This window comes from Cyprinodon tularosa, unplaced genomic scaffold (assembly GCF_016077235.1).
Source record: "Cyprinodon tularosa strain WSP-4 unplaced genomic scaffold, ASM1607723v1 ctg111, whole genome shotgun sequence".
In the NCBI taxonomy this organism is placed as follows: Eukaryota; Metazoa; Chordata; class Actinopteri; order Cyprinodontiformes; family Cyprinodontidae; genus Cyprinodon; species Cyprinodon tularosa.
This window is the reverse complement of record NW_024037905.1, coordinates 1,159,986-1,187,696: the sequence shown is the minus strand read 5'-3', so window position 1 is coordinate 1,187,696 and position 27,711 is coordinate 1,159,986. Positions and strand designations below refer to the sequence as shown.

At 35.7% G+C, this 27,711-nt stretch overlaps 1 protein-coding gene across 1 annotated transcript in view; it reads right to left on the bottom strand.

The window, feature by feature from the left end:
- Positions 1-27,711, bottom strand: part of plxna4 (plexin A4) — a 270,146-nt gene that overhangs the window by 48,569 nt on the left and 193,866 nt on the right. Inside the window, exons 10-17 of the mRNA XM_038298573.1 lie at positions 16,698-16,898; positions 15,899-15,995; positions 13,489-13,679; positions 7,552-7,703; positions 6,717-6,840; positions 4,858-4,994; positions 3,142-3,309; positions 2,205-2,298 (exon numbers count right to left, since the gene is read on the bottom strand). Of these exons, the coding sequence (XP_038154501.1) occupies positions 2,205-2,298; positions 3,142-3,309; positions 4,858-4,994; positions 6,717-6,840; positions 7,552-7,703; positions 13,489-13,679; positions 15,899-15,995; positions 16,698-16,898 (1,164 nt within the window). The remainder of the gene's footprint in view (positions 1-2,204; positions 2,299-3,141; positions 3,310-4,857; positions 4,995-6,716; positions 6,841-7,551; positions 7,704-13,488; positions 13,680-15,898; positions 15,996-16,697; positions 16,899-27,711) is intronic.

Genomic DNA, 27,711 nt, shown 5'->3' with positions numbered 1-27,711 from the left:
CTTTATATATGTATATGTTTTGAAAATAGCAGCGTTTAAGTATCAAAATTATTTAAATACATTTTGGCCAAGTTCCTAATACACTTAAGTATTGTAAGTTTAATATGCTTAGGGGATTTATTTTGACCCAAGGGGAACACAACTGAAACATCAAATGTTCAGTTCATTTTGTTCATTGAGTTATTTCTTATGATAGTGTAAATCCAAAGAGAAATATAATGCCCTCATCTGAGGCAATTTTTTTGGACTTGTTAGGCATTGTTATGATGGGAAAACATTTTGAATTAATAGATACTTTATATTTGCTATGTTAACATGAATTATTGGTAATTAACAGTTACGTCAAATGCAATTTGATCATAAAGCTGTGGCGAATAGTATGGCACAGTAGCTATACAGCAAGAATAAAATCAACTATTTTCTATTTAATTTTAAATAAGTGGAATTCAATAAATTGTGTGCAGATTTTAAATATCATGAGTTCACACTCTCAAGGCCAATCAGATGTTCAACATACTGGATCTCTGGTCTCACAGCAGCAGAAGACCACAGCTGGCAAATTACAGTGGCTAAGTGGGAAAGGGCACAGAGTGCCAACACAAAAAGGCTACAGATGAAAAAGGGCGAATTTTGGTAAATTATGATGATGATCACAGTTCTTATCATTATGACATGATTTTTCCAATATCATGCTGCCCCCACTGGGCAGATTGAAATGTTACCTTACAAATAGTTACTGCAAACATCCCTTTAATTCTAAGTCTGCCTCTGACTGACCTCCGTTTTAATTTGCTACAAAGGCTTTTCCACTGTTCTTCCTTTTCCCAGGAAAATATTTTGGATCTCCTATCAGTAAGTAATGTACAGTAGGGTTGATTCATCCTCAGTCCTTCATTTCCGACATTAAATTCTACGGATAAGTCAGATTTTAAAGTCTTATATAGAACCTGTTGGGAGTCACATTTCAAAGGGAGCAATAAAATATGGTACAGGTAGACACAGAGTGCAGTCTCATCACAAGCAGACAGTGATGTGTAGAGGTTCAGGAGTGATAATTGGGTCTTACTTTACCTTCATTACCCTCCACAAAGACCCCTTCACTTTCTCTTAAACTGTTGTAACTCCTTGTGATCGTTCCTTTTCCCTCTTTGGCACAATCTCTTCTTTCTATGTACCAACATCAATTAGCCAATTCTAAATTTCTGTCACTTGTTCTGTCCTGCTACCTATATTGCTGCTGTGGTCACTCATGTGATATATGAAACTATTTCAAAGAGTTGCTCCTTATTCTAAATCTAAAATGAGTTTTACCAGCAATGACAGATTGATCTTTCGCTGTAATGCCCCATGCACCTCTATATCCTGCTTATGTTTCCATTCCTCTCTGCCTGTCAGGACGCTGACAAATCAACCTGCAGAACAGGTCTCTCTCACAGACATCTCACATCTCCACAGTAACCTCTGCCATCCAGTCATTCAAACTATTCCCTGTCACTGTAATTGGCTCCTTGAACATCAGGCTTGACAAATCCGGCAAGGTCTTCAGGACATCACTGACATGTATAACGCAATGCTATATGTCAGGTACAAGGAGATGGATGAGGAAAGAGAAGCAACACTCCCGTTTTTGGAGAAACGTCACTAAGAAGGCTTTAGAAGTCCATTTCATTTTACTTTCCCTTCTCATTTATACCCATCTTGATTTCATGCTGCAGCAGGAAGATGTGAAGCAAACTAGATGGCGACAGAGTTACCTTGAGACACAATGCTCAGCTCATGCGAGTGGGAGCACAGATGCTAAACGCACTGCAAAGTCATGCTCAAACGGACCATGAAGATGGATAGCGTTACCACCTTTTGTTTCCTTCTCCTTTCAGTGAGATCAAACAACCCCTTATATGACTTTCACCATCTTTCCGTGAGAAAATTAGAGATTACAGCTACTTCAGCATTTTTATAAGTATATATTTTTTCTCTGTTTAAAGGAATTATTTAATGAAAAGCTTTTGGGGGGAAACTAATCAAAATGTACTTCTTACAAGACATCGCTGACCATGTATTGTTATATTTGTAGCTTTAAAGAATAAAAAGTGACTTAAGAAAAATGAATTCTTAAAAGATTCTTTGTGCACAGCCAAACACCACACATGTTTTTTTTAAAGAAGGACAGACATCTTTCAGGTCTGATTGGAGCAATAACTTACGTTGAGCGTCTCGTGGCTGTTGTATTTGGCTCTGATGAGTGGAGTCTGAATGATGTCCAGGTTAGTTCCTGTTACAGTCACTGGAGTGTGTCCGCTGTAAAACAGTTAACAGCTTTATCATAGGCTGAGAGGTGTTTTGAAACAATCACAATGCGATGAACAATACCTTGCTAGAGAATTCACATTCTAAGAACCTTTTCATTTTGTCATATTACAACTCCATGGCTGCGCACATCTAGACAGAAATAATTGGCTTTTCTTCCTTGCAATATAGCAAAGTCAGATTGAATCAGATGGAAATAATTTTTTTTTTCATTCTTACCATAATTGTTCTTAGTTGCTAGATGTGGACTAGGCTATTTTAACAAATTAAAATGCTGGTTGTTGATCTCTTAGAAGGCAAACAATCCCCTGCAGTCCTCAGTCGAGATGTTTTGATGAAAATTGAAGATTTGTAAACTTTTTTTAACGTTTTTATGTAGGCAAAAATCCTTTGGTTTCTTCCTATCAGGAGATCTCACATTTTCGCTCCTTCATAAAGCATAAATTTGTTTACAGTTGTCCGATCAACAGATATTCAACCTGAGCAGTAGATCACTGCAGCTGCTCCAATGCACCTCTTAATTGTTTCTATTAATTAACTAGGTGACCATGTCTTGGTAAGCTAGCAGCTGTGTCATACTCACATTTTCAGTCAATAAGATACTTTTTATATTCAATGATATTTTAACGAAGGAGAGAAATAAATAATTAAAAATAGTAGGATATGTCAATCAATTTGCAAATAACTTTAAGAGATGTTTAGGTTTTATATAGTTTATATATGTTGTTCATGAATCTTTACCTAACAAGGCAAAGACATGTTTTAAAGATGTTTTCCATCTTAAATATCAACAGTAACATTAAATGCTTGTCGAACTTCTTCCTGGTGACATACCTGTAGATGCTCCATTCCGGCTCTATCTTTGTTATTGTTGGGTCCTCCACATATTCAAACTGCAGATCTCTCTGGAGCTGGGCTCTATCTATACTCACAGACACAGAAACATTCCCGTAGCCATGCAGGGAGGCATGTGTTCGGCAGGTTAGCCACTGGCCACCCCTCCTACAATGTAAGGGTACAGAGTTAGAGATGCTATGTTAGTTTTATTCTGTGAGTTAATGGTTTATGGCAATTTGAAAGCATGATGGGTTCATGATTTTTATTTGCTTTCCATTGTACATGTTGCAAAATGATAAAGGAAAAAAAAAACAAAGTTTGGTATGAGGTACCAGTGAAAGACTTAGAGTTGGTGCACAGAACTGAGAAGAGCTGCCGGCTATAACATGCATAACTTGTGAAACCAACTTCGGCACACTGTTACCAATCTAAGCATGCATGGAGGCAGGTCCACAGGGTTTAAGTATCTGTTGTGCACTAAACTCTGATAAGCTTTTCTTCACCAGCTGATCTCATGTACAACTCATTTTTTCCTTATGTTTAGCTCAATCTCTGCGCTTACATGCTGCAGTGGTGCGCTCAGCCTGCTCCTTACTCTTTTAAGATCATCAGAGTGCTCGGCTGTCTCTGCTCTTGCCATAAGTAATTGAACAAAGCATCAGCCCACAGTAAAACACTTTGTCTAATATAATTTAAGATGTTGAGAGGTGATGCAAAACTTTCTTTAATCTCTACCAAAGGAAATCCTATATTTTATACAGAATAAATATTTCACTATATAATTGTAGATTTTTGGATGAAGACCCATGTGAAAAGGCACAGACCTTCTTTGAATATTTCTCTCTCAAATGTTTCAATATTTCATTTAAATATTTTAGCTTACATTTTTGAAACAAAGTTTGAATTGTCATGAAAGCGTAAGGCAGTTTTGGAGGTTCTCTGTATAATTATCAAGCCCCTATGAGGGGATTAAAGGAAAATGTTTGAGAAACATGGGTGAAACTGTTATAACCATCTACCATGAACCAGTTCGTTAAAATAAAGTAGCTGCTTTTATTTTCTATATATTTCTTTCAACCAAGAGTTCTGGAGGTGTTAAGGTAGCCTGAGTTACAGAATAGCCAAAATTGACCAGTTAAGGCTTTCTAAATGGTGATAGGGTATTTACATTCAATATTTCAAAAATGAATGAAAAAGAGGGAAATACTAGAATTATAAAAAAAAAAACCAGCAAATAAGGAATGTGCATTTTAATTATCTATTCTATTATTTATTAGTTCTCTTGAATAATCAAAATGGAGATACTAAGGGCTTAATATCTAAAATATAAGCTAATATATAATATGAGCTATTAGTATATAGGTCATACTGGTTTATATCAAAAATCATCCAAACATACAAAATAAATGTAGGATTGGGAAAATAGTATGAGCCAAATAATGGTTTTATTATATAGTACGGATAATAATCTAGAACTACTTTCATCCCTGTTTATAACCTAGTGTGTTAAATGTACAGGGTTTATTAAATAAAACTATCAGCATGAATATTGATAAACATTTTTTGGTTGCACTTATTTTTCAGGCAGTTCATGATCAGAAGTGTCACAGCCATTAATGGGTTCCGCTTTGACGAAAACAGACTTTGACTGAGCTTTTAATTAAGTCTTTGAAGAATGATTGGCAGGGTCAAGTGAGCCATGTTCCCACTAACCTCAAGTAAGTACATGGCTGATCTTTAAACATAACTGACACATTGCTCCCAGCATCCAAGTGGCTGCCTGTGATGTTGACAATTGTTCCCCCAGACACCGGTCCACGGCTCGGCTTCAGCCCAGTAATTCGTGGGACCTATGTGAGTTCAATTAGAAGAAAAATAACAGACAAATGTAGGGAAACAGACATTGCATATTAAATTAGGTGAAGCACAACAAAAAACATCAACATGGTTTGTGTTATAGAATACACACACAAAAAAAAACTGAGATGCACTGAAAAATCATCTAAGTTAAAGGATTCTAGGTCTGAACGAATTGTAGCTGGTTAGAAACTCTGCCTGTTCTCCAGTGTCATGTCTCTTCAAAGACACAAGAAGAAACCAGAGGAAGTATCACACCTGAAAGAACCTATTTAAGTAGAAACTATTTTCTATGATGGCCTGACCACTGAAACTTAAGCAGCAACCAGGGAGCTATACTTCCATATGTGGTACTGTTTTGCTTTTCTCTATTGTTGCTTTTTTTAAATGTTAAACCCTAATGTTTAATGTTACAAAGGAAAGGCCAGCTACCCCTGGATACCAGGTTGTTGCTAGGTGAAATTCATTGAACTGCTGGAGGAGTGAATTAAGGCAAAGCTGAGTTTAGCAGATACTGGTGTGTATCTATCTCTCCTGGGTGATGCTAGATTTGGAAATGCTCACAAACATCTGTATACCTTAAGTCAATTTAAAGGTATACATTCTTTTGAGTACTACTACAATGACCTATAACTTTTAGATATAATCCCTAACCAAACACCAGAATCCAATAGCTGAAACACATTCTCGATAGTTTTACAACCTTGTCAGAGGTCTGATAATGAGTCAGTGGATTTATGCACGCTAGAACAGAGAATGCAGTAAAGCTTGCACTCTATTGGCTATCATGACCCCTGCTCCAGAAAAGAGGCACAGAATCTTACACCGTTCAATGCAAACCAAATTGATATAGGAAGCTAGCTAAGGTGTGAACTTCCCTAAGCACTGCGATTTGTTTAAAAAAATTTCAGAAAAGCATTTCCTTTCCACAGACCAAATTCTAAAGAATACCAAAACAGTCATATTTTAATCTATTTAGTATGACTGAATAAATGTACCACAAACTGTTGTCGCAGATCCCATTGGCAACAGGTAATAAATATCATGTTTCATAAGACCGACACAGCAGTAGTTAATCAAGTCCAGTAGAAGCTGGTCATAACGCCAAGCCATTATGAAGTCATCTGACATCCGAACGGTCCCGTATAAAACCTGTTGTGTTTGATGTTTAGATGTTACATCTCATACCTCTGTGTAAAGACGCCTTAGTGAGAAATAAACTCCAGCAAGCATTCTTTAAGGATAACAGTTAAAAAAATGATACACTAGCATCAAAACAAGTACATAAAAGCAAGCAGTGGAAATTTATTCCACAACGTGCAACTGTTTTGGTGACTATGTGCTGGGAGGGTATTGAAAGAGCACAGCAGTGGGTGGAATGTGTTTCTTTATGAGTTCGTGTCAGAAAATGCTTTTAGAACCATTAGCTTCTCCGTCTCATCCTAAGCTCATTAGTGAGTGCCAGTCATGTCTCACAACTGATACACAGATGAGAGAAAAGTCATCATGTGGGAAGGCAGCCAAAAAACCCTACATATATTAACACAATGAGTGAAAATAGAAAAACACCTGATAACAGGCTGTCATAATGAAGAGTTTCCAAGGCAGTTAAGACTCAATAAGTCGCAAGTGCAAAGTTAAATGTATTTTTACCATCATAAACTGAAATTTAAAAACCATAAGAGAAAAAAACTCAACTAAAAACACACACTCACCACAAAGTAGAAGTACTTGGATGATTTTGCCATGAATTCGGGTCTGCATGCTCCAACGCCAACACACACTTGCACGTTCCCAGTGTACTGGCTCATCTCTGCTCGACCCATCTCACAAACAATCCTGTAAACATAAATTAAAATATATAAAAATCCAGATAAACTGATAAAGTTTCTGCTGTTAGAGGTATTCTAGCCTAGGAGTAAAGAGAAAATTGTCCAAGAAAAGTTTTTTTTGATGCAAGAAATCCAAAACACTGCTGCTTTGGGAGTAGCTTTACCTCCAATGAACGGCAAATATGAGGCAGAAAAAGGAAGAAAGTCTATGACCTCAGCTACAGCTACCTCTGCTGGGTCAGCACTAACCAAGAAAGTGCTAGCCCACAACTTTCTTTCTAAGCAGAACCGCTGTGTCTGTTGATAAGCCAACTTTAAACTAATTTGACAGATGGTACCTGTAAGAAGCCAAGGCTGTGGATTTACTTGAACGTCAACCACATTTAACCTTCATAATATTCTACAGTGATTATTGGATTTTAGGAACTAATGCATGTACAGCTGTTTGAATGTCTGCCTACATAAATTATCATCAATTTTGCTCAAAGACACACTTAATACTCAAATTTTGCACTCTTGATGTAGTTATGTTTCAAGTCCTTGATCTAAATTTACACCAGTTTGACAACTATTTCAGGTAAAAAATATTTATCATATAAAACCGTTTTTTTTTTCTTCTTTTTTTGGTTTTATATAAATAACTTAAGCAAGAACAAACACAGAGGGTATTAAGGTTTTTAATATTTAACAGTATTTTGGAATTAAAAACATGACTTACTGTTCAGCAGGGATGTAACCTTCACGTATGGGAGTGCAGTCCACTTCCGCCACTTTCACGTTGCCCTCAATCTCTCTGAAGTCCAGTCCCAGGTTTATACCCCGGATAGTCACCAGAGTTCCTCCCTCCCTGGGGCCCCGCAGAGGATTAATCTGTTGGGACCAAAAACTTGACTGATTATTTCTGTAATTCAGGTCACTTCAACATTAAGAAATACTTTTTTTTTATTAATGCGTAGCAGAAAATAAGACAGCTAATAGCTGCAACTCATACTAAGTAAAACTTGATATCTTCTAGTTTTCCTCTAAACAGATAATCCCATTTTACTTGTGTGTGTCTGTTTATTAAATGTATGAAGGTGCAAAGGTATTCAAACCTCTGTGACTTTTTTACATTTCATTAGTCGGCAACCTTAAACTTAAATGCGTTTAATTTTGACCGTTTGTGACAAACAAAAAGCTGTTGGTGGTGATAAATGAAAAGGTAAGTAAACTTTCTAGTAAATAAATACCTGACTGAATAGTCTCATACTTTTAAACAGAGCCAACTTGGTTATGATTTATCTCACTATGAACACAGCTATGCTATAAACACAGCATACAGGTAAGGGCTGAGGTAGTGAAGAGGTTTATTTCAGGTTTAGATGAACAAAAAACACTGCATCCATCACCCGAAAATGGAAAAAGTTCAGCGCTGCAAAAATCCGACCATCTTGAAAGAATTGGAAAAGCACAGTCCTTCAAAATCCAATAAGTGGCAAAAACACTTTACATCAACCCTAACATACAACCCCACAATAACAAATGGTTGTGGCTACTGTATATTGCTATGGCAACGCTGGTAATTTAATTGGAGGATTGGTGGAGTTAAAGAAAACATAACTAAGGTTTAATTGAGACTGGAACAGAGGTACAGCCTGGAGCACAAAAAAAGCCAAACATATGGCCTGAGATACAATGGAAAGGTTAAGATTTAACAATTTGGCTCAGTCAAAGTCAAAAGCTATCAAATTAATGAACAGTAGGTGGCAAGAGAAGGAATTGCAAAAAAGGGTTGGTCAATAAGAATGTGCATCACACTTCTTTTTACCTTTATCAAAAAAAAAAAATTATTCAAGTAGTTGTGGATACTTTCCTAGGGGAATTAATAACTCATGCATTCTCTAAATACACCCATGTAAACTCTTCCATAACTTACAGAAATGCAAACAGTTAATACTAAGATATTGCAAAGTTGGTGATATATGAGAGTTCTAAGTATTGACTAATTCTGAATACATTAAGCACCTCAACCATTCTTTGCTAAAGTAATTACTTCCCAAATGCCAACAGCATTGCTCTTCTAAAAATGCACTACTCATTAGTGCTGGATTTTACAATTGCTGTATTAACAGAGGACCTATTCAGAGCCAATAGCTACCTAAGGTGAGCAAGAAACTGAACAATTAAACCTAATAAGGAGGCTTGTTTTTTTTAGCTTTCAGGGGAAAAGTGTTAATTTCAATTTCTAATTATAATTTTTTTGTGTTCACATATAATCTAGGAGGAGACCAAAATAACTACAAAATAAAAGCTCAGATGCCAAATAAATGAAGCGGTAAGCCCTCTGTCTTCTTCAACTTGTATTTAAAGTCTACAACTGTCAGTTACATTCGTATAAACATAGATCCTGACATTGGGTGACATCCTCAAAGTGATCAGTGTCCATTTGATTTATCGGGACCATCTCTCATGCAAGTAATGTGGCTGCAACATCCATTACCACGTTCTTACAAAACTACCTCTTGGCCAGCCTGTGTGTGAGTGCACATCATCAGCCGTGTCCAGATGGATAGATGTTACAAACTAAGACAGAGTAGTATGTACTCATCAGTCTCTGCCACATAAAGTCCTCCAGGCTGCAGACAGGAGCCAGCTGTAATGGCAGCTCTTCCCATTTCTGTATAGATGTGGCAAAGTGACCCCCCCTGTGGGTTTCACATGACAGGTGGAGGCCTGAACAAATGAGTGGGAATGTTGTTGTCCCCACTGTGGGTCATAGAGGATACAGTGATTCTATATTACAAAAAAAATAAAAATGAAACATGTAAAAGAATGAAATAACCTGATGGAGCTTAACTTGTAGGAATTTCCAGCCAAGTTTAAACTAAGTTAATCAAAAGACTTGAGACTGCCAAGCAGATGATATTTTGTGAAAGTGTTCAATGTGTCTGATTAATAAGGCTCCCTATGGGTTTCTTAATGAAAAAAAAAGCCATTTGGGAAAGAAATACATTACATCCAATTAAAAATAAAGATAAGAAATTGGAACATAAGGCCTTGCGGCTCACAATTGATAAGAAAAATAATATTTGATTTCAAAGGATTGATATAAGATAAATAAAGAGGGGGAGAAATATGTAGGAGAAGGACAAAATAAGGAATTGATTAGATTTTTTAATCTGACAAGATAATTGATGCTTTTTCTAAAGGCAAACAATCTCTTCTCTTAGTTTTTTTAAATTGTTCTATGCAAGTCACTCATATTATTGGTGGGAAATGTCATTATGATGAAGTCTATTGGAATGCATTAAAGGCTGCTTTGTCTTAGAAAAGTCCTCACTGCTGACAGTTTTTATGAGGGACACGAGAAGGCTGCAATATGTCCCATAGGAAGCAGTAACAGCAATTCTAGAAGACAGACAGGCTCATCTCACTGAATAACTCCAATGAAATGAGTTAAAACAAACACTAGAGCTTCACTTAAGAAGACTGACTTCTATCTGCTACAAGGCATAGTGGGTTTAAATCATATTTGGGTTTGTATGTTTTACTGAGCATTCAAAATCTAGATTAAGTCAAGTTCTTCTCTTTGTTAACAAACGCAGGCAATCAAACCGATTTGTGGATGACGACGAAACACTTAAAAGTCTGTGAAATAAACTGTTACATTGAGAACAATAACAGTCAAACTTCACTGTATTTTATAGGAACATTAAATAAAACTCCAAGGTCCAGCATCCTTTACCTTCTATGTGTTTCAAATTTAATAAAACAGGTTTAATTATTGAAAAAAGGATCATGTTCTACAGAATACATCTGAAATACTTATTTAAATTAGATGTGTGAAGCTAAAACTAAGCTATGAAACATGCCTACACAGAGCAGCACGTAAAAGGAAAATGAAAGGTAAAGCTTCTTTTTTTTCCAAAAAAATGTGTTTTATTCATCCCTCTTTACTTTTAGAACGATATTCATAGCAACCAGCTGTCCTTATAAGTCCCATAAATTGCACCAACATTTCTAGCCGTCTGTTATTTAATCCCAGTATAAGTTCAGATGTTATGTGAAGGCCTATTAATTTTTTTAAGGAAATATTTGCAAACAAAAAGCACAATAGTGATAAAACACTTTTCAATGCATAATCAACAAATAAAGAATGGGATAATGACAACAGAAACAACATGTGATCACTTAGATTAACTGAGAGGTCATGCAAGGAAAGCAGCAAAGAAAGTGACTAAGCAGAGGTTTATAGATCAAGTGGGAGACCCTTCTAATAAGGCAACTATAAACAGTGCTAAGGAGAAAGACTTTGTTTAATCCCATTTGCAGTTTACTGCAACAAAACTCCAATAAAATACATTAAAGTCTGAGGCTAATTTGACAAAAAAAACAACCTAACAACATTAATGATTTTGCAGTGTCTATTAAGTGACTGTTTTCCTTAATAGAATCTAGAGTGAACCTATGCACTATTACTGAAAAAAATGAGAGAAAGAACAGAAGGACGTTCTTCAACCTTACAGCCTTATGTAATTAAATTCCTGCTCAATCTAGCCATCCATCACCAGTTCTCCTTTATATAATCCCAACACATCCTCCACTCCCATTATCTGGGTAGCTTTTCTTTCATCTTTCCTATGGGTCCTTGTATCTTTCATCTCACTGACCCCTATCACATAACCTTTTTATACGTTGGACACGGGTCAAGTCTATCCCCAGACAGTGTTTTCAGGGCTGTGCAATATTAAATGAGGGGTTTGTGTAAACATCTCCTCAGGTGATTCATAACTACCAAAAGTAAAAATGCAGTTTTCCCATTTTTCAGACTTTAAAACATGCTACATAAGATAGATTTAAAATAATATTTTACTTCTTATAAAATAGGTTAATATTTTACATTATTTCTACTGGTACTGAATATCTCTTGATGAAACACAATTATTAGCTTTTATGTAATTTACTGGCATTATTGGGAAAAAATGTTTAAATCATACTGCAATCTTGTGGTCTATAAATCCAAATTCACCAAGCATGTACTATTTGCATGGATAAAGTGTTTTGTTTAAAACATTAGTAATCCAAAATGAATAAGTAATTCCCTGTCTTGATAAAAAATTAATAATTATAGATTGATTGCAGCAAAGTTGTAAAAAAATAAAATCAACATAATAAGCAGTTATGACAGAAATACTGTTGATTATGTGAAGCATAATAAATAAACATCTGGAGGAGGATGATAAAAAAAACAAAGCAATGTGGATTAAATTCTTTAAAAAAAAACAAAAAACTACATAAACAAAAAGAAAACTGACAAACAGAAGCCCCTTTCCTTAAGGTCTAACTCTGCAAATTGTCTTCTTAAACTGTTACCCTATCTGGAAATTGAGGTTAAATGGGTTGTTCGATATATTATTCAAAACCTATAAAAGGGAAAGGAATAGAACTAACACAAGGATTGGTTAAGTTTCTTTAAATGAATAAAATAGATAAGCAGGTATAGCCATGACTGTATCCATGGATTACACATAAGCAGACAATGTTAATATTTAGAAAAGGCTGTGTTTACCAAATGTTTGGAGGTTTTTCTATAATTATATACTCTAGTGTCCTAACTTTACCTGACTGAAGCAAGTGCAGCTGTTCAAAAACTCTACTGTCTTCAGTAGAAATTTCTCAGATTTGCATATTATATATTGAACAATGTTTGGCAGATTGGATGCGACAGGTAGATGAATGCGGATACATTGTTTTTTTGTTTTACATTCAGCTGGATGTTATTATATTAAAGTGTACATCATTTTTGGACAAAAAGCACAATGATGTAAAGTTCAGTCCACCTTTCTTTATCATAGCTCTATTAAAAACCATACTGTTTTGAAATATTAATAATTGGACATCCTCTGTTGTGTTTTAGTGTAAATTATAAAAGCTACACTACAGAATTGTGCATTGCACATTTAGTTCTCCATATAAACATTCTGCCTGTGTTCAGGCATAAAACTATCTTGTACTCATTTCATATATACATACCAATATATACCAATATCAGACAGCACAGTATATGCAGCATGAATGTGTGAACCATTATCCCTGTACACTTATTTTGTTTATAAAACATTTAAAAACAAACACAGCTGTCACAAAGTGCTCCACATGTAAAAAAAATGAACAAAAACACTATTTAAAGACAGAATCAATAAAAACAGATTGAAAAGAAAATCTCAGCCTGTGATGAAACCCAGGAACTAATGCATAATGCAAATGATACTGTTTTCAATAAAACAGTTGTAAATAAACCAGTAAGAAAGTAAAAAAAAAACTGCTAGTCCAGTCTCCTGACCTTAAGCAAATAGAAAATGAAGGAGTTAAGCAGTTGAACTGTGGAATGTAGTCTAATCTGTCTCGGCCAGAACATCAGTTCACAGGTGGCAGAAGCTGCATAATAAATGTGAAGTAGTTCTCAAAAACCATTCACTGAAATGAATCACAGGAAAACTACATTTTCAAGCACTGTTTTCTGCTCCTAAAGTAGTTTTCTGGTAAAGAAAAACTCTTTTAAGCTCCTTTTTTTTCCTGTGGAGTGAATCAACCTGCTGGATTTCTTTACATATTTTGTTTAAAAACAGAATCTGCTGTGTTCTCAAATGCATTACTATTGTTGTGTTTGTCTCACCTGTGTAATTTTTGGGTGCGTGCATTTGCTGTTGATCCCGTTGGGCTCCAGCAGCTGGCTGTCTGGGAAGGGGCAGTGTTGCTTGAGGGTGCAGCGGTTCTCTCCTGTACACCAAACGCACCCAAACAGTGGGTCTGCTTTCAGACACAAACCGCAGCTTCCGCGCTGAGCATCACACTTATAAAGATGAACTGCACAGTAAGGAGAGATATGTTAGACAACTATAGATAACCTTAACTCCTACAAAAATCTTATTATTCCAGACATCATCCCCTTATACTGCCATTCCCCCCTGCCTTTCCTCACAGAGTTTCCTACACTCTTGTCTCTCGTCACCCACTACGCATTTAACATATCATCTCCATGGCAACAGACCAGCCATTTTCTCTTTTAATTGCCATTAGATGCGTGTATGAAGTGCCCATCAAAAAAAAAAAAAACGCTCCAGGAGATGCTTCCTCTGCAGGCAAACAAAGGTAGGAGGCAGCATGAGAAGCATTCTCCATTTCAAGCATCTCCTTTGAAACTTTTGTTGCCTCTTTGATTCTGCACTCATCCTCAAGGATATATTTTGCAGATGTGTTTTTTTACACAGCACATGTAAATACGACCACAAACCCTATGAACTTTGCCTTGCAGCTAAGTGTCATCTTGGCATGTAATACACATTTCAACAGTATATTTCACACGCCTGACTCCACTGCCTTTGGAGAAAAAAAGCCGGTTTCCTGTTGCAAGACCACAAGCCACCACATGCTGATGTCTTCCTGGTACAACATAAATTGCTTACCGTTGTGAATTATCACTGGCTAAACTGAATAACTCAGCTGAATGCTGAAAATGCAAATTTTTAGTTGCAAATCTGCATTTTAAAGAAGAGTCAGATCTAAACAGAGAAAGCAAGTTCTAAGTGCATATTTTATTTCACGCATACAAGAATGAATAACTAAAGGAGCTGTTTGTAGGACGTGATCATAATGTAAGCTACAAGTGAATTTCTCTAAAATGCAAGCTGTCATCAGTTTTGGGTAATTCAATTCAACAAGTAGAATTTGTATATTTTGTAGGTTAATTATATATAAAGTGCTATTTCTCGTGTTAATTTAGATCAATTAGACTTACAGCTAATGGAAAATGATGCACTCCAGATCCTCAGAAAATTTTAATATGTCATATAAAACATAAGTAAATAATAACATATGGGAAGATTTACCCATCTACTGTACAATGTATGCATTCAAGGCTTGGTTCAAGTTGCTCTTACATCACCTATAATGCTTAAAGGCATAGTGGAGGGTTTTCGCAAATTTTTGAAGACGCCCCCCTCTTTAATTTAGAAAAGGGACCCAGGGTAAAGGCTATGGGGATTGAACTGGGTACTTGCAACCTTCTCAGAGCACAAGAACACTGCTCTAACCACTAGGCCAACACTCCCCCAAAGAGCATGCACAAGGAGAAATGGGCTCGTGCACGCTCTGTTTAAAAGTTGCTGTTTGCATCGCTCATACAATCTTACATTTAAAAAAAGAAGAGTTGCAATTTTGTCCAGTATGTCAGACCACCATTGGTGAGTGAAAATGGGGATGAGCACGTTGGACGGCCTTACGTAAACAAATCACCAGAATGATTGAAAATTAGGATCTTACTTATTTTGATGATCCAACCAACATCCTCCACTATACCTTTAAGTCCAGCATCCATTCATTAAAAGACAGCCGGTAGCTTTAACAGAGGATTGTCTGCAAAGTTGGGAGCCATGGTTAACTGGATAATATTCCTAATTTTAATTGGAATATAGGTCAGACACATTTGCTTGCCAATCCATTGTTTTCCCATCTAAACCTTAGCCGGACAAATGCAGACATCAATGTTTATATGCTTGTGTATGTTTATTAGTGTCATGCATTTTTCTATTTTCAAGGAAAGGTTTCTTTGGAATTGCTATTAGGGAGAGGCAATATTCATCAAAGCTGACAGAAAACTAAGAAAGGCATTAAGATGAGAGTTAATGTTACTACATAAGGCCTTCTGAAATTAAATTGCTCTGGAAATAGGATATTCTTCCATAGATATAGAGAAAGTATAACAGCTAGGCAGCCAGATGGGGAAAAAGAGGAACCAAATGGACAAAAAGGGGGGAAAAAAAAGAGGATGTATTGAAGTTAACCACCCTTCATGGCAACATCAGGGAATGGATGCCTCACCTCAGCACACCATCACCTGTTGCTATGGAGACAGGCTGCAAGGGCAACAATTTAGAGGAAGTAGCTTCTTCTATGTATGTCTAGTTGACAGTTTGTGTGGAGACCATGTTGGACTGGGTGTAAACTGAATAAGCTGATGAGCAGATGTTTCTCCATGTGTCTGTGCACATGAGTACACCAGCGCCTGCGTCTGTCTGAGTACTCACCTTTGTTGTGGGTGGGGTTATCAATGCTGAAATCTCCGTTCCAGATGACGGTCAACTCCACAGGAAGACTGCTCATCTCCATCCCGTCATATGAATACTATAACCATAGCAACAAGAATGAGGCAAGTTTGAGTGAATTTAAGAGAGTGAAATCATCACACTGTGTGTTATTTACATGTTCAAATGCTTTTAGTGCATAATTTCCCCTTTCATCCCTAAAATGCATAATCAGCCACAACAGGTGGCTTTATACTCAGTTAACACACTCACCTACACACACTCTGGAGAGCATTCAAAGACGAGATTATTTTTCATTTGGTTCTGTATCACCAGCGGCATAAGAGGTTGGTGCTAGAATCATAATTTTCTGCTAAATTACAGTTTCCCTCTTTCACAGCTCAATCAAACTACAATGTTTGCCCTGTACTGTGATTATACACACACAATCCCACAGACATCCTGACATGCACACATTAACACACACACGCAGAGAGTGATGAAGACAGACAGGAAGATGGGATGTTATTGTATCAACAGACGATTAGCATCAAGACCAGCATAAAGCCGTTCATACTTGCTGTCAATGCGTTATTCAGTGAGAGGATGGAGCCTCGATGGAGGGGAGACAAAGTTACGCTCTTATCTCATATAATCCTTTTATACCCGGAGAACTAAACTTACCTTTTATCAGTGAAATAATCAGTGGAAGAAACCAAAACTTTTAAAGAATAGATTTAAAGTACTGAAAGTCTTCAGCAAGATTGAAGGAATGTGATCTATTGCTGATGCTTCATCTTACCGATTTGTTTTGACATTGCACTGAAGAGCTGTTAAAACGCAGGGCAGGAACTCTGATATCATTTCCCTGGATGGTTAGGAGGCACTCGTACCCTCTTTGTCCAGACTGGGGCTGGGGTAGGTTCTTAGCCCGCAGGGTAATGGGCTTTACCACATTGACTGGCACCAGTATCCTTTCTGCAGGGAGCAACTGTGGACAGCCCTGAAATATAGGCAAAGGTTTAGAGTTATTATTTTATAATTATGAATTCAGACAAATAGCTTATGTTTTTTAGAATAGTACACACAGTCTATACAATAAGACTAATATAGGGCTCCATAAAAACACATTAAAACATAATTGCCCATAATTGTTAAGTGGATTTAAAAAAAAAAAAGATCCAGAGCACCTTCAAAATGTTGCTGTCTCACTGACATTGTTTTCATAACAGTTTCAACAAGACTTCCAATGTCATTCCATCAACAATAACCTTTTTGAGATAAAATCAGGTTGGTGGAATAATCTATACTGTGTTGAAATGTTGATTCACTTTAGCTGTGGAACTCTACAGCCTTTTCAAAAGCTCCATGGGACAAAAGAATGCTTCTTTCATTAAGGCTTTCCTTACTCAGTCAGTTTAGATTGACAGTTATGCACTGGTAGGTTTGAAACAGAGAAAGTATTCACTCGTTTATTTATTTGACAGGAGAACACATATATTGCACAGTCCAGAGATAGTTACAAGCTAATTTTCACCTGTTGTCTCTGGGCAGAGGCAGAGTGACAGCAGGTTAAGACTATGAGAGCAATAGCTTTTACTTCATAAAATTTTGCATGTGCAAAATCAAATAACAGGTTAATCTAGAATACAGAAAAACATTACAAAAACAGAGCAATAAAAGAAAGAGCAGATCAAAACAATGAATTTAAAAGCAATGACATACTATGGTGAGTACACACCTGATGGTCCTTTAACCAATTCTTTGTTATATTAAACTTTAATGCGCTACAATCTCAAAGACTTAATAGTAAAGAATTCCACATCCTGCTTTGTGCTGCTCTTATATATAAAAGCAGTTTTGTCCGAATTATGTCGATCTAAAGTTGACATAACAGCTTCCTCTAAAGGAAGCTCTGGGGACCCCACACCTGCCTCATCAAATGATTTCACAAACTATTTGAGTGGTGGTGGTGAAAGGGGCATAAAAATTCTTATAGAAAAAATCATGTTGGCCAATAAAATTAAAATTTTAATTGTTAAGAGTTTACATTGTTAAGAATGTTACAATAATGATAGGAATATGGTTTCTTATTAGATATTTTAATTGCCTGTTTAAAAGACTTTGCAATGGTTGAGTTGTATTACTTGAATGAACACATGTTGTTCTGCAATATAAAAATGTAAATATATCCCCATGCATATAGAGTTTGGCTGCAATTGTACTCATCTGAGGGTTAATGATTTTAAAATGGGCAGAATTGAACGTTATAGTTTTACAAACTTTAGAAATGTAATTGAAGACTAAGCATTTGTTGCTATATTCCTTTCATTTTCAGTGATGCATTGTACTGTGATCTGTTAGCAATTGAATACTATATATTTTTGAGGAATCTTAATTGCTTTAAACTTCTGCATATTTTATCCCTGACCTCTTGTGTCTTATTCGGTCCTGATGCTGATCTTTCCATTGGTGTTACACACCTCACAGTTCTGGTTTATTTCATTTGTTTAAAAAAATGTAAGACTACGAATGCTTTATTTCATACATACTGCATGTTAGTATTGCTCTATCACATTAAATCTTAATACATTTCATGGTTTCGTGGCTGTGATTTGTGAAAGCTCAATGAAGTTTCTCCATGGTACATACATTTTCAACAAATTACCATCAGCTATTTGCTATCAGATAGTTGCTATTTTAGGCTTAAGGGCTCATCTAAAACCAACTTTGTGTTGTTTTAAAACACATCTTTATGTGACTTATTTGAAGTGTCTTATAATCCAGTCCTAAAATGCTGTAGTTCATAAAAAGTGACAACCTAATATTTTGTACTATTCATATATTAGTACTGTTAAACATTTTTGTGTTCCAACAGGAGTATGATAAAATGTGATGGAAGTTTTAAATAGGCAATATAAATTAATGCCCAAATGGATCACAATAATAGACGGGCAGTGTTCCCATTCAGGCCAAATGATTTACGTCAACAGTTATAATGGAAAGCAATAGATTATAGCAATCTATTAAAATGAGACAGCCACTTATCAATGCATTATTTTCAGTGTTTTAATGGTGTTGTGTTCCATTTTGTAAGGACTCTCCCAAACAGTGTGAGGACCCGTATATATATATATATATATATATATATATATATATATATATATATACATACATATATATATATACATACATATATATATATACATATATATATATACATATATATATATATACATACATATATATATATATACATACATATATATATATACATACATATATATATATACATACATATATATATATACATACATATATATATATATACATATATATATATACATATATATATATATACATATATATATACATACATATATATATACATATATATATATACATATATATATATACATATATATATATATACATATATATATATATACATATATATATATATACATATATATATATATACATATATATACATATACATATATATACATATACATATATATACATATACATATATATATATATACATATATATACATATACATATATATACATATACATATATATATATATATATATATATATATATATATATATATATATATATATATATATATATATATATATAAAGAGGACAAATCTTCTTGCTACTCTGCTAATATCTTCAAGATTGATGCATGAATTGTAGAATGAAGCAGACATTGTTGGAGTAATTCAAAATTTCTAGATATTCAAGATATCTACATACAGAAATAGAGATCTAACAGATGTTCCAAAAGTATGCTTACCTTCTGCCTAAGTAAGGTAGTAAAAGTGGATAACAGAAACGGAGGGAGATTAAGGGTGGAGCACAAATCAGGTTACAATTGGAAATCTAATTTTAACAACCAAAGGATGGACAGACTGCATAAAGGCAGGACAAAGAGAGGTGGTAAGTGGACAAGTGCAACAAAAGAAAACAAACAAAATCGTTCAAGGAATAAGAAAAAAAGGGAGAAAAGAAGGGGGGGGTAAACATTATAAATGTAAATACAGAACAATGCCTCACTGAAAGCTCTTCTAAATGTTTAATGGGTTTTACAGAAGAGAAGTACAAAGAGGAAGAGACAAGAAAACAGGCAAAATGAGAGAGTGGAACAACAAAAGAAGAGCCAAGCTGTAAGAGGCAGGAACACCTTTAAGCATATGTGACAGGGGGAGCTTTAGTCTGTCTGAGTAAAAGGAAAGGAGGGGATATAAAAGCAGCCCCCCTACAGATGGAGCTGCAAGAGGAGGTTGTGGGGAGTAGGGCTGAAGCAGAGCACACGTTGAACTGTACGATAACACTTGTTTGAAGTTCATTAAAAGCCACTTGATTTGGGTAGGCTGTGTGAGTGACTGACTAGTGAGTGACTCCATCACGTGGTGAGAGAGCCGAACGCACTGTGACACTATTCACAAAGTCATTATAGATAAATGACACACAGAGGGGGGTGAGTTCAGTGTTGGAGGAGAGGAAGGTGGCGATGCATGTGTGTTTGCTCTTCCAAATCTCATTTTCCTAAGAATGAAGGGTCATATTTGAAGAATGAAAATGAGTGGGAGAGCAAAGAGAGATGCAATCCATTTTTAATCACATCTTTTCCAGTTAATAGACATGAACAATGGGGACAATAAATCTGATCTCGTTTGTGGAAATGAAAACACAGAAAGCACCGAAGTATGACTTGACACCGTGCCTGAGTGGAATCTTTAAGACACAGATCTATAATGATAGTGCTGTGAAATGATTGAGGGACTGAACTTTACACACAGTAAGTGGTAAGATGAATGTGTGTATGGAAAGTTAAATATTATGGTTTGAAACATCTATATGATATTCTACCATAAAAATACTGTGATTTTACAGTATCGCATGAATAAAAAAAGAGTTAAAAAGGACGTTATCTATAATAAACATTATATAGTTGTCACTTTAAATTACGGTATGTTATTTGTTAACTTATGTTAAAAAAAAAAAAAAAAGTTTTTTTTTACCAATCTGCTGTTCATACAGTAATCTAAAACTTGGTCATATTAGTTTATTATAATTATTTGAGCTATCTGCTCACTTATAATTTGCAGTAAGTTAGCATTCTTTGTAGAGATTTAGAAAAAAAGGGCCTTAAGTCTTTAAGAAATAAGTATTGAAGAAACATTTGGTAATCTAGTTATACATTTTTATCAACATTTTTTTTTTACTTAATAATAGGATGGAAAGCAAATTATTAATCAGCGTCATCACTTAATTCAATTATGACAGATTCAGAATGTAGTTTTTTCTCTGCATGCAAACCTGCATTCCACCTACAACTCAAGAGGCAAGAATTCACCTCTAAATTTGTTATTTAGTTTAATAACCGTTAAGAAGATAAATAAAAAAATTGGAAACTGATGACTGCAAATTCATTTTTTTGTCATTCTATTTCCAATTAGTCTTGGTGGTTTACTTTAGAGGCATATTGAAAATATTATCTTTTTAAATTGTATTGCTTATTTGCTCATACCTTTTGTTTGCTAAGGCACTGTGGGGTTTTTTATGTTGAAAGCAACAACATAAAGAAAAAAAAGTTTGGAACTGAGTTAACCAAAGTTCTTATCTTCCATTTAGCACAGTACATATAGTGATTATCAGCCGACTCAGCCTAATACCTCACAGTCACAAAGTGGCTCTCATGTCTTGTAGAATTTACATTGTATTCTTGGATCATGCTTTTGTTAAACTACTGATAATTTAAACTGATACTTACTGTGACGCATACAAAGGCAAAGCAAGGCTTCAGAGAAAAATGATGGGTTTGTGTGTAACATGTTCAGATGTGTTTTTTTTTTTCTCGAGACTATGTTTCTTGTGTCAAAAAATCTATATCCATGGTGTTTGGTCTTTAGATTCACACACAAAGAAACAATGACTTGTAAACAAAAAAACATTATTCTTTAAACTACAAAGTCCTATGTTAAAGATATTGCAGAGAATTTTCGTGATTTTTTTAAAAGACCCGCCCTCTCAAAAAATGCACGAGCCCATTTCTCCTCGTGCACGCTCTCCTTAAAAGTTGCTGTTCTCATAGCTCATTCAATCTTACTGTGCCCGAACATCGCTCTAACCCATAAGTGGGTACATGTAAAAAAGGAAGGGCCGAAAATCGTTCCCAGTCCGAGCCTGCCTCCTAATATACATAACCTGCTGTGAAACCCTGTGAAGCCTTTAGTAAAAATTAAATGAATGTTTAGAGAAAAAAATATTAGAAAACATCAAAACTGTCACGAATAATACATTTGTACAACCCAAAAGACCTTGCATAACTTGGATTTCTGTTTGTGACAAAGACGCTTTGCAAGAACAGAATATGAGCACCGCAATTTGGGGTCTTACAGGTTTGAACAAAAAAAGATGAATATTTCTCTAGTTGAGGTGAAATTATGATTTTTTTTTTTTTTGTCAAGGATGCTCAGTTTTGTTGTTTTAATGTCTGGGGTTTTCATATTGTTCCCCATATACCCATGTGTAAGAACCAGTTACCAGTTCACTCAGAAGTTATATTTTTTGCATAACTATATATACTAAACTATTGCTATATAGGGTAAACATCTTATGCGTCTTAAATCAGAATTCAACTCATAGATTTATGTATATAACATGCCTTGGCAAACATGCACAAATCTATCCGAAAACTTTTTTAGTTATTTATAGATTCTGAAAGAGCAGAGTTAAATTTTTCCCATGGTGTCCAACTGGAAACATACTGATATAAAAAAATTTAAATAAAAAAAATTGAAACCTACAAAAATGTCCTTTAGGTTACTTTAAAAGCCTTATTTGTTGCAGATACTAGGGGTGTAAATCACATCCATCATGGCGATTCGATTCAGTATCGATTTCCTGACCCAACGATTCGATTATTTTCGATACTTAAGAATACACCACGATTCGATTCGATTCGATTAATCGATTAATCGATTAATCGGTTAATTTTTTTTAAATTATTATTATTTTTTTTTTTTTACACCTTACAGGCTAAACAAAGTTTCAAGTTTGAAATAAATCAATGAAAGCTGTAATATCATTATGCATTTTCTTTAGAAACAACAGCAAATAACAGAAGTAGAAAAGTTGCATCAAAAAATACTGCAAAAATACTGCACAATATCAGTGTAATGAGTTCAATGCAATACCTCGGCTCCAGAGAAATTGTCCAACATATTTTTTTAGAATGTAATAAATATATTCAGGAAAGAGAGATGTTGTGTAGAGAGTTAGACAGGAATAAAAATAAACTAGATATAAGGGAATTGTTTCAAAGGTCATCTGGGGATGTAGTTTTTGGTAGTATTTTTAATTTTCTAAGAAGAACGGGTATTTTAGGGAGAATATAATAGTTTGTCTGGTCCATACTCCATTCTGGAAGGTGGCGGTAATGCACCTATAAGTTGTTTGCCAACCGCCATTAAAAAAAAGAAGAAGGAGAAGGCTCCAGAGTGTTGACGTCACCGCCCCTTGAGAGACGCTCCGCTGCTCCTCTCCCAGATTGTAGCTGACCGCAAACAGTGCACCAGACAGGAGGCCGGCTTGTTTTGTTTTTATGACTGAAATTGCGGAAAACAACTCGTGAAGTTTGACCCGCTAGAAGAGCGAGGTGCGCGAGAACGCTGGGAGCCTTTTTCCAGCTGAATCTCCGCTCTTTTTTCCCTCCGTCGTCGGACTAAACTCGCCCCCACTTCCTCATCGCCTCGGCCGTATCTAGACCCACAGCGTGTAGCTCAGACCACGCTTCAATACTGAGCATAATTTAAAAATGTCTGTGTGAAGCTTGCTGCAACAAACTGCTGTAAGAGTATAACCAGGAAGCGCGGTAGGAGGGCAACATAGGTTTAGCGGCACCGCAGCACGGGAGGGAGAATTACGCCCAGGAGCAAATGGATAAAAATAGACCGGAGGAAAAAAAAAAACATGAATCGATTATCTTGCGGACGTGTCGATGCATCGGATCGTCGGCTTTTGGATCGATGCATCGATACAAAACGATTATTATTTACACCCCTAGCAGATACACCTCTGAGTGACTCACTCTCTATGCATGTACACGATGAATACTTGACTCTTTAATTGACAGGTTAGGTTATTTATAAAAAAGAATGCTTACTGGGTTATTTTGATGTATCTGAGCAACTGAGAGAATGTGTTGCTTTGTTTACAAGTATTGACTTTAATCTTTAAATCCTTTAAAACTATTTATCTGAATGACCTTTTTCCATTTAGGAGGTGAGTGAGGAGATGTCTGTTACATGATAACACAAACTATCCTTGTTGTTTTAAACCTCTTTAAGCTTTCATATTTGTTCAAAAGACAATAACACTATTTTTTTGAAAGTGGAGAAATAAGCGTCAAGTGTTGTGAACTTGGATATACTGTATATAAGAAAAAAAAAAGAAAGCTGATAAGGTTCATCTGATTCACCCAGCTCAATGACCATTCTCTTCTCTAGTCAAGCCTATCGCTGATTCTCTCCCCTCCCTACTCCTCCCTGACTCCTTTTCTTCTTTGGGACCTACTTAGATCTGATAATTAGAGACTGGTGGGAGGTGTGAAGGGTGGAGATGGGGAAAGTGGCAGAGAGTAGGAAGCAGAATGGGAGCTGTGAATGTAAAAGCCCTTGGCATAGTTTGAAGCTAAGAAGGGAGGTGGTGGTGGAGGGGGGGTAGCAAGAAGAAGAGAGAAAGGCCCATAATTATAGAAGCGTAAGGTGTGAAGATGAAAAGGATCTTAAGTTTTTAGACAAAAACTCACGCATCAACACCCTGTGGTAACCAAAAGCTTCCCGGTTTCTGTTTTATCATATCCAACAGCGCCTAGGGCAAAAACACTTTCCCCCTTTTCCTTCTTAACTCCCCTGCCTGCAGCTGCTCCTCCTTATTGTTATTACAAGTCTTTCTTCACTTCTAATCTTGACAAATAACATTTCAGTTGTTGCCTCTTTCGTGCTGCATTTTCTTCCCGTTTTCTTCTAATTGAAACCTAAAACGTTTTTTTTTTTTTACCATTTAGGTTGGTTAAGAAAAAGCAGTTTATAAATCAAAGTAAAAGATTAAAGAACAACAGCTAAAAGTTTTGAAATTAGTTTTAAAGTTCACTAAATATTTTGGAAGTCAACGAGAGTTCAAGCACAAATTTACGAAAAGTAGATAAAATTTAATTTATAAAATCTTTTGTTTCCAAATCTAACAAAACCAGAGATTTCTCACAGTTTTTATATTCATATGTCTTGTCATACATTTGATCATAAGTGTATTATAATTTTTCAGTCAATTCAAATAATGCATGTACAGTCTAAAAACAGGATGAAAGTCTAATGAACACAAAAATTGCCAAAATAAAAAAAGGGTGTATTTGTTTAAATAAATCAAGAACTTTTAAACAATAAAAAATAAATAAACAATTATAAACAGAACATAAACATTCAGTAACTGAAATAAATGTGAGCTAAGAGATCAAGAGATCCATCATAAAATTAAGAAAAATCACAAATTTAAACAAAGAAAAACAAAAATGCTTTACCAGAGTAAAGTCATAATTACTAGTTCAAATTAATAACAGTCAGTAGACGATTTAGGGTTTATTTTTTATGACATAAAATATATCTGTCGAGGTCAAATGACTTCCAACTTAAAAACAAATCTGATGAATACAGTAGGTGCATCTAGACCAGCAGTAATTATTCAAAGTTATAAAATCCAAAAAATAACCACAAAATCAGTTGTGAAATGAAAAGGTTGCCAATAGAGAGAGACTTAATAATTTAGATTTTAAGTCGTTTAGCTTCATTAGTTCAATATCTTCATATTTTCTTTCTTTTACTACCTCCTTCCAGCAGATTTTCTTCTGATTCTTAAACCCTCAGCACAGAGGAAGCCATTGATTTGACTATGAATTGAAATGAGCCACTTCTTCCACCATTCACTTCCAATATTGGCAGCTAACAGCTATTACGGTTGGCATTTAGCTTCTATAATAAAATTATTCTGATCACCTGATCAATAAGCTTCAGGTAAATAAACTCCCTGACATTGATCACTGCAGTGCGCTCGGTAAGTAAATAATGCAGGGAGATGAGAAGTGCATTATGAGCTGGGAGACAGTGAAATGAATTCTGTGACATTAATATTTTTGTGTGTTTTCAATCTTCCTACCAGCCGAATATATTAGCGAAAGACTTGGCAGCAGCTCAGGATATGAACATGCTGTGTTGTAGACAGGAAAAGAAGAAAAGGAAATATCCTCCTGCGGTTTTCATCCGACAAAGAGAACGGGAAGTGTTCTCAGTTTCATCTCTTTCTTATGGTGATACAATGCATGTACATTACAGATATGGACTGCAGACGGTAAACAAACAATTCATATGTCAAATGTAAGTAGAGAAAAAGCACTGGTTCTTTCATTAGTGCTTCCAAGATCTGCTTCATGTGCAGACTTTGTTAGAGAGCCAAAATGGTAATGTCCTTGAGATGTATGGAGGGCAAACAGGCCAATGTCTGATCCCTTTGCCCATATCATTGCTGGCATGAATGAAACACCCTGGCTTGGGTTATACTCAACCCTGCCCTGCATGCTAACATCCAGCTAAAGCAGTGGGGAAATTCGGCTGGCCTCACTTATTAACATAGCGTTAAGGGATTATTGAGATCACTGCCTCAAAGCCCCTAATTGTAATAGTTAAATAAAAAAATCAGTGTCAGCAAAAAGAGCCAGTCTCATTGTGCTCCATCGTTAATGCACTGCCTTTTGTCAGTGTGTGTTCATGTGCCTGAACAAGCATATCCAAAAAAAAAAACCCAACAGCTGTCAGTAAATACATCCCCTTGGAATTAAAGGGTTAATTAAAAGCAAATTAAAACTTATTAAGCCTGCATGACACCTGCTTTTTAAATCCCCATTTCTTCATTTATCCTTTTCTCTATGCATGCACACAATACGAGAAGATTTGCATACTTTTTAACCTGAGTCAATACTGACCATGACAGACTAAGCTAATTAGATGTGTAAACCTGCAAAGACTTTTCTTTGGGCCAAACTAAGATAGTTCAAAAGAATACAAGAATAGGAGGACAAAAAATATAATCTCTACAGGTTGAAATGCTTGGGGGGGGTGTTGGGAGTAACAATTGGGAGCAGACTCCTCATCAAAAGAAGCAATCTAGCTGAGCTTGTCTCTGCGCGTCATACAGAGTCTGCCTACTCAGACATGAGCACTAGTGATCTTCATCATATCCCACCTCAGGCTAGGATTAACAGACCACTAAGTCCCTGAACAGCTCTCCTCTGAAAGCCATAGTGAATTTGCAAGGTACAGGGAGGCTAACAGTGCTACAGAAACACACATGCACAAAGTAAATTTGCAAATAACTGCATTACCACTGAATCCATAGTCTTAGATCTTAAGTGCATATCTAAACCTTCTCTGACTTCCTTCCTTTCCATGAGGGTTGTTGCAGTTACAGAGTACAAACCCCTCATCTGAAGGGAGTGGCTTTGTTGGAGACCACTCGCTTAGCCTACCCCTTTTTAGTACACGGCTCGTCCTCTTTAGCATCGCTGCCTAATTACAGTCGGCTCTGCTTCGGCGGGAATAGAACTGCCTGCCAATATTATTGATAATTCACAAAGAGTAAGCTGTTGCAGGAAATAGGGATGGTCATGTGAAATGACTCAGTTTTATTAGCTTCCACTGCCCTTTGAAGTGAAGTCAAAAGTGAGACATGCCAAGAGACTCATGCCAGATGG